The following is a 12,120-nucleotide window of genomic DNA, read 5'->3' on the forward strand; positions in this document are numbered from 1 at the left end:
TCCTAGTAACTTCACGGAACAGGAGGGAGGAGCCACAACCGTTTTCTGATCAAGTCTATAACCCATCCAATTAAAAAATAATCGTCTTTTACATGCTTCACTGTACTTTCCGAACTTCCTACTAGGACTATGTATTACTGTTGTAATGGAGAAGATATATAAGGCTTTTCAAAAAGTTTCTCCTACAGAGCTAAAAATGCTTTTGGCTACTTAATATTCTTGAATTCAATTGTCATTAATGCTGTTGTTGTAGTTAGGTGCTGTCCAGTCGGTTCCAACTCACAGCGACCCCAAGTGCAACAGAACGAAACACTACTCGGTCCTGCGCCATTCTCACCATCACTGCCATGTTTGAGCTCACTGTTTCTGCCACTGCGCCAATCTATCGCATTGAGGGTCTTACTCTTTTTCCCTATCACTGTACTTTATTAAGGAAACCCTGGTGGAGTAGTGGTTAAGTGCTATGGCTGCTAACCAAAGGGTCGGCAGTTCGAATCCGCCAGGTGCTCCTTGGAAACTCTATGGGGCAGTTCTACTCTGTGAGTCGGAACTGACTTGATGGCACTGGGGTTGGTTTTTTTTTTTTTTTTTTGGTTTGTACTTTTATCAAGCATGACTGATGTCCTTCTCCAGGGACTGATCCCTCCTGATAACATGTCCAAAGCAGGGGAGACAAAGTCTTACCATCCTTGCTACCAGGGAGACCTCTGGCTGTACTTCTTCCAAGACAGACTTGTTCCTTCTTCTGGCAGTCCATGGTATATTCAATATTCTTCACCAACACCATAATGCAAAGACATCAATTCTTCTTTGGTCTTCCTTCTTCATTGTCCAGCTTTCACATGCATATAAGGTGACTGAAAACACCATGGCTTGGGTCAGGCGCACCTTAGTCCTCAAAGTGACATCATTGCCTTTAAAAACTTTAAAGAGGTCTCTTACAGCAGATCTGCACAAGGCAATGCGTCATTTGATTTCCTGACTGCTGCTTCTAGGGGCGTTGATTGTGAATCCAAGCAAAATGAAATCCTTGACAACTTCAACATTGTGTCATTAATATGGCCATATAATTTATAATCCAAACCAGGGCCCTCGTAAGAGTAAAGGGGAACTATGTTCATAAATATGCAGGACCAACAGGCATCAACTGGGACTGCCCTAAGCAAACCCACAGGCAGAGTTCCTTTAGTTATAATGCCTGTGTTTGACATTTTTTAAACTTCTTCCTAACTAGTTAATTAGGAAACTCTTTTCTGTGCTAGAAGCTGCCAGTGTAAATGGTGCTCAGATTTTGGCCAGCTCCTTCTCAGGAATAAAATGGGAAGACCTGCTCCCAAATGATTCCAGATTCTCTGCCTTTGGCTGGTAGAAGACAAAAAGGGGGAAAGGACTTCACAGACGCAAAGCAATCAGTACTTTTCTGACTATACACGAACACACAGCACCATGAGAGAGCAGAATCTTCAGTTCTATAGTCCATCAATTCATTACTTCTGCACCAATTTTTTTTTTTAAATACACCTTGTTTTTTGTTTGTTTTCTTATTCCAACATAACTTTGTTCAGCACCATACACCTAGGTACCCAATCCCGACACCTTCAAGTCATTCCTGACTTCTCTTCATACCTCACCATCCACATCAATCCAACACCAAGTCTGGTCAGATTTACCTCTTTACAACCCCCTCAGGCTGTCCACTCTTCGTCTACTTGTTTTTCCTACTTAATTCCCCCCAGGGATCCCAATTCCCACAGGACTCTGACCTCACCAGGCCTGCCAAACCCTAGACCCGACTGCCTGTTCACCATGTTGTCCTCACTGCCTTCCCTACTCCACACAGAGTCATTACAATCACTTTTGCCAAACTTTCAACCCCTTTGCCCTTTGATACTCTGCTGGCAAATGCCCAACCAGCCCTCGTTAAATGGTAGATGCTTATTCCTCATCTAACCTGCTCTCACAAGGCTTTCTTTACTTGCTGCCCTGGTTCCCCGCTCCTACCTCATTAGCCACTCCTCTTGGTCCCCTTTGCTGGTCCTTCCTCAGCCTCCAGACCACTAAACACTGCAGCTCCTCAAAGCTGAGCCCTCAGATCTCCCATCAAAGTCCATGGCTTTGAATACCATCTCTTTGCTGCAAACTCCCAATGGAAAGTTCTAGCCCAGACTTTCTCCCTGAGTGCCACAATCTCAATTTCCTACCCAGTGTCTCCACCTGGATGTCTACACAGCCAACACCAAACTCTTGACTCCCCTCGAACCCAACTTGCTCATCCCAGTCTTCCTCCATCTCAGGACTTGGTAAATCCATCTTTCCAAAATCTCAGAAAAACGCCTAAACTTACCCTTGTCTCTTCTTTTGCTCCCACCTCCACCTGGTCCATCAGCACATCCAGTCAGCTCTCCTTCAGCGCAGACCACTTCTCACCACCTCTATACCAGCAGCACCCTGGCCTGAGCCACCAACATGTCACCCTAGACTATGGCTGACAACTCCTAACTGGTCTCTGGCTTCCCCTCTTCAGTCTGCTCCCCTACTCAGCAGCCTAAAGGATCCTTTTAAAACTAGGCACAGCACGTCACTCCTCTGCTCAAAGCTCTCCAACAGCTTTTCATCCAACCCAGGAAAATCCAAAACCCTTACCAGGGCCCATACCAAAAACCTGTTGCCATCAAGTCGATTCCAACTCATGATGACCCTATAGGACAGAGTAGAACTGCCCCATAGAGTTTCCAAGGAGGACCTGGTAGATTCAAACTGCCAACCTTTTGGTCAGCTGCCGTAGTACTTAACCACTATGCCACCAGGGTTTCCACCAGGACCCAGGAGGCCTACATAATCTCTTTTGACAACTCCCGCCCCACCCCATCTGACACACTGCTGCCTCTTTTCATTTCCTCAGATACACAGGCACACTCCCACCTGCTGCCCACACAACATCCTAACAGGCTTCCTTCAACTTCTGCAGGCCTCTGCTCAAACCCGACCTTCTCAGTGCCAAATTCAGGCTAGTAAGTTAGTTTTCTCTGGACGCCCTTCCACGTTCAGATGATATGATAGCTCCTGACATAAGAGAACTGGGAGCAAACACGTGATTTGTTCCTGGCTGTACATCCCCGCTGATGTTCTCTGGGTATGGCAGTTCTTCAAGACTTCTTGTTATATTTTTCTAGTTTTAATTTCTTGCCACGCTGCATTCACCCCTATGACACATTTCTCGCTGCCTTTAAAAGCGCACACATTTGCCTAACAAGATTCCCACGGGATAGGGGAGAAGTCTTTTGCTATGTTCCTCCTATTTAACATCAACTCTGGTCATATGGTTTAACTTCTATGACTCCCAGACCTGCACATGTCTGTAGTCTCCTGTTCTTACTCTGACCTATTTGATATTCTTGCTCTATGTGTGGACTTATTCTTTCTTTTAATTATTGCAACGAGTGCTTGTTTTATTTTGTTCAAAAAAACTCATTCTCTTTCACCTAAGTTAAAAATCCACACTTATTAATAATATCTTACCAATTGAGTCAATTCCAACCTGTGCGACACTTACTGAGCCCAGGGGGCCCAAGAGAATCTCTAATGATAAGATACCTCCCACATCTCTCTCAGCTGCCCACTCAGCCCACTTGAACCGAAACTAATCCCTGAGGTCACCTTGTAGCTACACAACAAGCTGGCTCACAAAATCATGAACATCACCCATAAGTACTGTGTTCCTTTAAAAAATGGCCTATGTAAGGCCAAACAGTCTTTAAAATAAAGATGAAAATGTAAGGTGGCAGGGAAACTAGATTAATGGAAACTGAACAACCAGAGCAGAAATAATGAGAATATTCACGCGTGGTGAAGAATGAAACCAATGTCATTCAACAACTTGTGTAGAAACTGAACGATGCCCTAAACTACTGTGTAAACCTTCACTGAAAACACAATAAATTATTATTTTAAAAAAAACCTCCTGGGCATCTCTTCGACCAGTTTTGCCTCCATTCTTACTGCCCACTTGAGTTCAGACCTCTGGTGCCTTCTAGGTCCCTCTAACTCTCCCTGTCCTAACCTTCCCCTACTCCAACCAATCACCCTAAAAAAGAATCAAGGGGCCTCCCATGGGCTCCCACCGTACCTCGTAGGAACCCCCACTGCAGCACTTACCCTGCAGTGCTGGAATCACCTGACCACCGCTTCCGGCTTACTTTCTCCTTGAGGGCAGAGAGTAAGTTGTGAAGTTTTATGCACTGATCCTGACACAGCATGTGCTCATAAGTATCTGCTAAACGGTGACACAACAGGTATCTGTTCTCCCTTCTTTTACCTGTACCCTATGCCAGTTCATGCTCTACACTATTCCCAGATCACTCTTCACTGTTCCTAAAGCATGACCTCCCGGGATTTTCCCCTGGTCAAAACCCTTAAAGAGCTTTTAACTGACAGAACAGAAACTTCTAGACTTAGCACCATCATTCAAGAACCATGTAGGATCTAGGCTCTCTGAGCACTGTTCTAAAATCATCCCCACACCCCTCCTGCCAAGCAGAACTTTGCTGCCTCTGACCTGGCTCAGGCCAATGATCCTTTCACTGTCCTCTCCATCATCTTGACAGCTTCCAATGAGGTCCATTTCAGCCGCCACTGCCCCTGGGACCCAGCATCACTGAAAGCCCTCTCCCCACCTCTCCACTCCAGCCTCCACCCACACTTCTCTCTTTCTACAGCAGAATCAATTTTATATGGGACACATATTTCAAAGTCAGTAAAAATCACCTATATTTAAAATTACCTTTGAAAATCCTTTAGGAGTACCATCCTACAATCCAAAATACCCTTTGCCGATATATTGTAAGAAGAAGGAAAAAAATCACCCACACTCAAAGAGATGCACGCACTTACACTGGCTAAAGGGAAATAGAGACCCACCCTGCTCCTGCTGGGACATTAGCTAGAGCAATTAAATCACATGGACTTCAGGGCTAGTTGCCTCCATGAACTATAGCCTCCACTGCCATGAGACCAGGAAAACTGGATGGTGCCCACCTATCGTTATTGAACGTTTTGATCAGGGACTCAATAGATGTATCCTGATCAAAAAGGGAAAAAATTGTGGAACAGAATTTTAAATTTCTTATAGAACCCAGACTTACTAGACCCATTGAGGTTGGTGGAACTCCAGAATCTACTGCCCTGAGAAAATTTTTGAACTTTGAACCAAAACTCTCCCCTGAAGTCATCTTCAAACTAAACAACAGTTTAGATGAATTAGTAAAGAATGTTTGCCTTGAGCACTACATTCTTTTAAAGAATTATCTATATGAGATCAAACTGACAGCAATAACTCTAAAAACATACATGAGTGGTTTATGGGGCGGTGAGTCTAAGTCAATGGTGGTGAGATAATATGGGGAGAGATATGGACAATGTAATACAACGTGAAGAATGTAACCAGTGTCATTGAACTGTACACGTAGAAATTGTTGAACGGGTCTATGATCAGCTGTATATATTTTCACCAAAAATTAAAAGAAGAGTTGAGAGCAAAATACAGTCATTTCCAGATGTACAAAGACTAAGACAATAACCACCCATAGATCCTCAACGTCTTTTAGCAAGAAAAGTGAACTAAAAAGGGAAGGATAAGATGTAAGAACCAAGATGAATATAAAAATTGATAGTATATGTTGGGGACTTTCAATGCTGATTGTAAAAAAAATCACAATTTTGATGCTAAAATGGATAAACTGAAAACTCTGTAGGTAATAATGACAGGATAGGTGGGTAGCTGAAGCATACTTAAGTTCTTGTTGATAATGAGTAATATGCCTGGTCCTGTAAGGCAAAGAAAAGCCACCCTAGAGACAAGTCAATACCCATTTGTGGAACGTCTGTTTTCACTCTTCAAAGCTGATCTAATTGAGATTATACACACTTGAAAAACAGACGAGTGAATAAACTATACTGTCTCTTCCGCTAGAAAATCTGTGTTGGCCTAAGCCTTCAATATTTAAAGAAAATCCTGTTTCAAAATTTCTCTTTACAGGGAAAAACAATCGCAATGCCAGCTGTAAAATTAGTTGAAGGCTTCTCTGTGATTTAAGGTAAAAATCGCAACATGAAGGAAAGTAAAGTCAACCACTGTCCTTGAAGATGCCCTGGTTCACATCTTTCTTATTAAGCAATGCCACAGTAAAGCAAATTCCGAAACCATGCTTTAAGGAATTCTAGAGTGGGATTCTTACCAATAACCTCATTTCCAGGAGAAAAACACCAGGAAGCAAGTTCCCTCTCCTTAAAGAGGCTCTTTTGTTTTTTTCTTTTGGAAACCAACACTTTAGGTAACTTTATACACATCAAATCATAATCCTACATCTGGAAAAAATATTATTATTGAATATAATGAATGTATGCAATCCACCTTATCTGACTGATACCACTTATTCAGATAAACTACCTCTACCTTGGATGCTGCTGCCATAACACAAACCATGGGCATTTGGGTTAAACAGTACAAGTCATTCTTCCTCATTTCTCTGCAACACAAGTCTAAAGTTGGGTTACATCTTTAGGGCATATTTTTGGAGACAAAATTAAGCCTTCAACATTCTCTGAACTACAGTAAGCACCTGGCCAGTTTTAAAACGTTAACAGCAGTACACGCTTCCTTCCTGGAGTTAATCCCAGCAGATGACCCCAGGCTGGGGCTAAAACCAAGGAGTCAGGAGCTCAGCCAGCCAGGATCTCAAAGGTTCCCTCTCATGGGAAAAGCATTTGGTTTTCAAATGCCTTAACCTTTACTGAAAACACAAGTATTAAAGCTAATCCTATGTTGATTCAATACAGAAACGACTTTAGAGGAAGCCAGGGAATATTATTACCGGAAGAGTAAAGAAAGCAGGGTGCTTTGCTTCGTCTTCATATTTGCCTTCTGTTGAACTTCCAGCCTCCATTGACTTGGACGTGGTGTTCTTACCAATACCCATCATTAAGAGAAAAGAAGTGGTTTTGCGTAGCCGTTGGACTGGGATGGCTGGAAGTGAAGGCCTATTCAAGCCAGGAGCCCAGGAGTCAGAGTCGGCTCTTCCAGTGCCGGGGGCACCCAATTCTCAGGCCAGGCTGAGCCCTGCAAGCGCCATCGTTTAGCACCTAAAAAGAAAAAGTGCAGCCAAATTACCTCAAAGTTCACAAACAACACAGGACACAGGTGTCGCACTTGCTGTACAGAGGAAGCCCTGTTATAAGTTATACTCGAAACACCCAAAAACATATTACTTAATTACATTTTTCATGTATGTACCCCACTTCATTTACAGTTTCCCCCTGATTCTGAATTGGCCCCCTGATTACAGTTTCCCCCTGATTCTGAATTGGAATCATCAAAACTATCAGAATACTAGGGAGAAAAAAATAGCAAAGGTATTTCTTTGACATGCGTGTGGTATACATCTTAGAGGCCAACACTATCCAACAGAGCTTTCTGCAACGGATGCAAAGCTCCTACATCAGCACAGTCAATATGGGCATCATTAGCCACATGTGGAACTGGATTTTTTTATTGCATTTAATTGTAATTAATTTAAATTTTAATAGCCACATGTGGTTAGTAGCTACCTTATTGGACAGTGAAGATATAACCAATTTACCATGATGGGATGAATACCAAAATAACTGAAGTCTCTACATGGGTGCAACTAAGCAGAAGGCACACAAAAGCATAAACAAGAGACAAAATCAACCCAGAATTAAATGGCCATACAGAATTTCAGGAAGGTGCAAGAAGAGCTTTACACGGGCTAGAATGCATGAGGAAAAAAGGGTCAAAACATTTGATACCAATCGAATGACAATATAAACCTAAAGAAGAAATCTAACAACAAAAAAGGGGGGAGAGGGAGGTAAGGTAGCCAAGAGAGAGAAGTGGTGGGGGTGTGTAATCAACACTACTAGGCCCAAGATCCACCACCTGTCTGTCAGTTTGTCTTACCGTGGTAGCTTGCCTGTTGTATGATGCTGGAAGCTGTGCCACCGGCATTATAAATACCAACAGAGTAACCCACAGTGGACAGGTTTCAGTAGAGCTTCCAGACTAAGACAGACTAGGAAGGCTTGGTGATCTACTTCTGAAAATTAGCCAATGAAAACCATACGGATCACAACAGAATATTATCTGATATAGTGCTAGGAAGATAAACCCCCTAGGTTGGAAGGCACTCAAAACACACAGTGGCTGCACCAATGGCCTTTACCATACCAACGGTCATGTATTGAATTATGTCCCCCCAAAAAGGTGTGTATCAATTGGGCTGGGCCATGATCCCCAGTATTGTGTGATTTTCCCGTATGTTATAAATCCTACCTCTATGATGTTAATGAGGGAGGATGTACGGCAGTCGTGTTAGTGAGGCAGGACTCAGTCTAGGAGATTAGATTGTGTCTTGAGGCAACCTCTTGAGCTATAAAAAGGAGAAGTGAGCAGAGAGACAGGGGGACCTCATACCACCAAGGAAGCAGTGCCAGAGCCAAACACATCCTTTGTACCCAGGGTCCTTGCGCAGAGAAGCTCATAGTCAGAGGCAAGACTGATGAGAAGGCCAACTGAGAGAGAGCCTTCCCCTGGAGCTGATGCCCTGAATTTGGACTTTTAGCCTACCTTACTGCGAAGAAATAAACTTCTCTTTATTAAAGCCATTCACTTGTGGTATTTCTGTTATAGCAGCACTAGATGACTCAGACACCAACGCTCATGAAAACGGTATAGGACTGGGCAATATTTCATCCTGTTTACAAAATTAACAAACACAGAGGGGATGAAGACAAAAGAAAGTACAGGGTAGTGATGGGGAAAGGCTTCAGGCAGAGGGCTACCACGGCCCAGGAAGGGGTCCAACCACCCTTTGTCAGTAAGGCAGAACTCTAGGGACAAAAACAGCAAAGTTATTTCTCTGACATGCATATGGTATATATTTTATAGCCCACCACTATCCAACAGAACTTTCTGCGGTGATCAAAATGTTCTACATCTGCACTGGCCAATATGGTCAGCACTAGCCACATGTGGCTACTGAGCACTTGAAATGAAAGGGTAGGAAGAAGAGGGCAGGCAATGGATGTTGAACAAAGAATGTACCCTTGGAAGTTGGTCGGTAAAAAGTCCCAAAATGACAGAGCATTCCACACCCAAGTAGATGAAGAAAGTCTCAAGGCCAGAAACTGCGCACTAGCCTGAGATACGGCATTTCATTCCCATAGGCTGGCCTTGCTGTGGGTAAATGCCAAGGTCTAGAGGCAAAAATGCAAAAGATAAAAGGGAAGGGCAGAGTTATTTTAGGGTCTGTGGTAGAATCTGTGTTAAAACCAAGAGGAAAATCACCTAGGGAACCGGGCACCGGATCCTGGGGTTAAATTTGCCAACCCCCGGCCCCCTCCACCTCTCTCCCTTGGTTACCATTCCGAAAACCCCATTGTGCTGCATGGAACTGCTCCACAGGGTTTTCAAGGCTGTGACCTTTCAGAAGCGGATCCCCAGGCCTGTCATCCACAGCGCCTCCGGGTAGGTTTGAACCGCCAACCTTTCACCTAGTCACGGAGCACCACTCAAGGATGACTCCTCTCTCCCTACCCTTTGCAAAGAGAGGAGAGTAATGCAAGGCCACTCACTATCTTTATTCTTAAAAAACAACAACTAAAAAAGTAAATCTGTCCATTTTATCGTCTCATAGTCACTAATATAGTCCAGTAGGAAAGATATTAAAAGGTCTAAAAGGAAATACTTGACATACAAGTTCTGCATAACCAGGAATTTCCAAGAAGGCCAAGAAAGGGCTCCTAGGTCTGCAGTGCCATGAGAACATGACAAAGGGGAAGAAGGGACTGAGGGGGAAAGAGCACGTTTCACCAACAATGAAAAGGATGATGGCGAGAAGGACTGTAGTAACAGCAGTTTTCTATTTAAGTGAGGGCTGAGCGTCAGGCTCATCTCTGACCTCTGATCATATAACTGGCAATTACTTCTCACTAGTAAGCATAATATTGCTTGATTCCCACACTACCCCTACAGAACGGGGAACTGAGCTTCAGAAAGTAACATGCCAAAGGACACACCGCTCTAGGAGGAGGAGCAGGGTTCAAACTGGAATGAGTACTTCAATCTTGCCCTGACTCTGTTGATATAAGCAAGACATAATGCTCTCCCCTAACTTATTATAGTCCTGGCCAGCTGGCCTTTAAGCTCTGTCTCCGCGTGACTCTTGCTGTGTGGTTTCTGCCTTCCTTGTGATTTTGAAGGAAGCTCCTAGGGGCAGACAACTGCCTGGGCTCCTTGTCCAGGGGTGAGACCCATCATGCTCAGATCTGGGACTCCCAAATCTATACACTGCCCCGCCACGGCTACTCCATAGCACAGGTCACCATCATCGTCATCACTGTCACCACGACAGCCTTTTTTCTTTTTCCTTTTTTTGGTTAAAAACTTTTTACTTTCAAGGCAAAGCATTTTAGGCAAAGACCACAACATTTTACAATGCTGGAGTTGTGAAGTTATCTATTGAAATATGTAGGGAGTTCCCCAAGGACAAAAATGAACTCCGAATGAATCGTACAAAGCCAGGCAGAATGTGGGTTTGGCTTGTTTGTGTAATGCTTCAATATTTTTCAAAAACACAAACTGTAGATTTCACCATCTCCGTCATATTTGATTGGTAAAAAAAAAAAAAATTTTTCCTAAAATTATCTGGCCAACATCCATTCTCGGGCAGGTCTTTTGTACACCGGTCACATGTATATAGGGATGATTTTCCAATCACGGGATAAAAGCCTTAACAAGAATTTGGCAATCAGCGGTCGTAAGTGGGGTTGGTCCACCCAGAGCTGCCTCCAAAGATTTCTTGTTTGCATCTATGAAAATAATTGTAAATAATAACTCCTTTAAGTTCCCTGGAAACCTTAGTGGCATAGTGGTTGAGAACTATGGCTGCTAACCAAAAGGTCAGCGGTTCGAATCCACCAGGCGCGCCTTGGAAACTCTATGTGGGCAGTTCCACTCTGTCCTATAGGGACAGAATCGGCTCGGTGGCAACGGTTTTTTTTTTTTTTTTAAGTTCCCTAGTCAAGCCCTGGTGACCCAGCCGTTAAATGCTACAGCTGCTAACCAAAACATCAGCAGTTCAAATCCACCAGCCGCTCTTTAGAACTCCTACGGGGCAGTTTCCTCTGTCCTGTAAGGTTGCTATGAGTCAGAATGCACTCGATGGCAACAAGTTTTTGGTGTTTTGGTTACTTCTCTAGTGAGAAAGCTTTTACTGAAGTGCCCTTAAAAGGTACCTAAAGGTACCTCAATGACTCAGCTCAGCATATTCTCAAAGGATTTATACACCTCGTAACAGTTCAGGGATTTAAGAATGATATGACCCAGGTACTTTTCTCCTCCGGTCATAATGCAATAAAACAATGTGGAAGAGCGGAATTTTCCTGGCACTTACAACGAGTGCCCAATTCATACCTAGCAGACAGAAGAACTAACTCCGTTTTCAAATTCTTTCAGAACAAAACTGGATTCTGTGCATTCAAGATCTGTTTTCCAAAAAAAAAAAAAAAGGCAAAAGTAAAAATACTAGTTAATGCAATTTAAAGGCTAGCAGTTGTTTGTGTAAATTCCATTTTGATGACCTTTTCTCTAGACATATACATGAGTATGCACAGGGCTACGATGACAGTGGCAGTTCCTAGACCTGTAGCTTTTCTTTCCTCTTTTAACAAGTTTTTCTTGCCCATTAGGTGAAAGTTTACAGACCAAATTAGCTTCCCGTTCAACAGTTTGGACATAAAGCGTTCCATGACACTGGTTGTACTCCCCACAATGTGCCCGCGCTCTCCCCATTTCCATCCTAGGTTCCCCACTTCCCTTCATCCTGATTTTCCACCCCTTCCTGCCTTCTCATCTTTGTTGTCCTCTGGATTGTGTATAATTGATTGTTCTAAGGAGAACATCCCTCTCCGGTGTTACTGTTTGTTTTAGGGGCCTGTCTATGGTTTGGCGGAAAGGTAGTCTCCAGGAATGGCTTCAGTTCCGGGTCAGAAGGGTGTCTTAGGGCCATATTCTTGGGAGTTCCTCTAGTCTCCGTCAGACCAGTA

At 43.5% G+C, this 12,120-nt stretch overlaps 1 protein-coding gene across 7 annotated transcripts in view; it reads right to left on the reverse strand.

The window, feature by feature from the left end:
• Positions 1 to 12,120, reverse strand: part of SLC23A2 (solute carrier family 23 member 2) — a 143,806-nt gene that overhangs the window by 62,433 nt on the left and 69,253 nt on the right. For 6 of the 7 annotated variants that reach the window (XM_049868805.1, XM_049868807.1, XM_049868808.1 and 3 more), the window contains one exon: positions 6,870 to 7,137. In XM_049868805.1, the coding sequence (XP_049724762.1) occupies positions 6,870 to 6,977 (108 nt within the window). In that variant the 5' untranslated portion in view covers positions 6,978 to 7,137. Of the gene's footprint in view, positions 1 to 6,869; positions 7,138 to 11,488; positions 11,896 to 12,120 lie in introns of those variants that run through there. The other variant, XM_049868811.1, reaches the window with a different exon arrangement.

This window comes from Elephas maximus, chromosome 25, assembly GCF_024166365.1.
Source record: "Elephas maximus indicus isolate mEleMax1 chromosome 25, mEleMax1 primary haplotype, whole genome shotgun sequence".
NCBI classification, from domain to species: Eukaryota; Metazoa; Chordata; class Mammalia; order Proboscidea; family Elephantidae; genus Elephas; species Elephas maximus.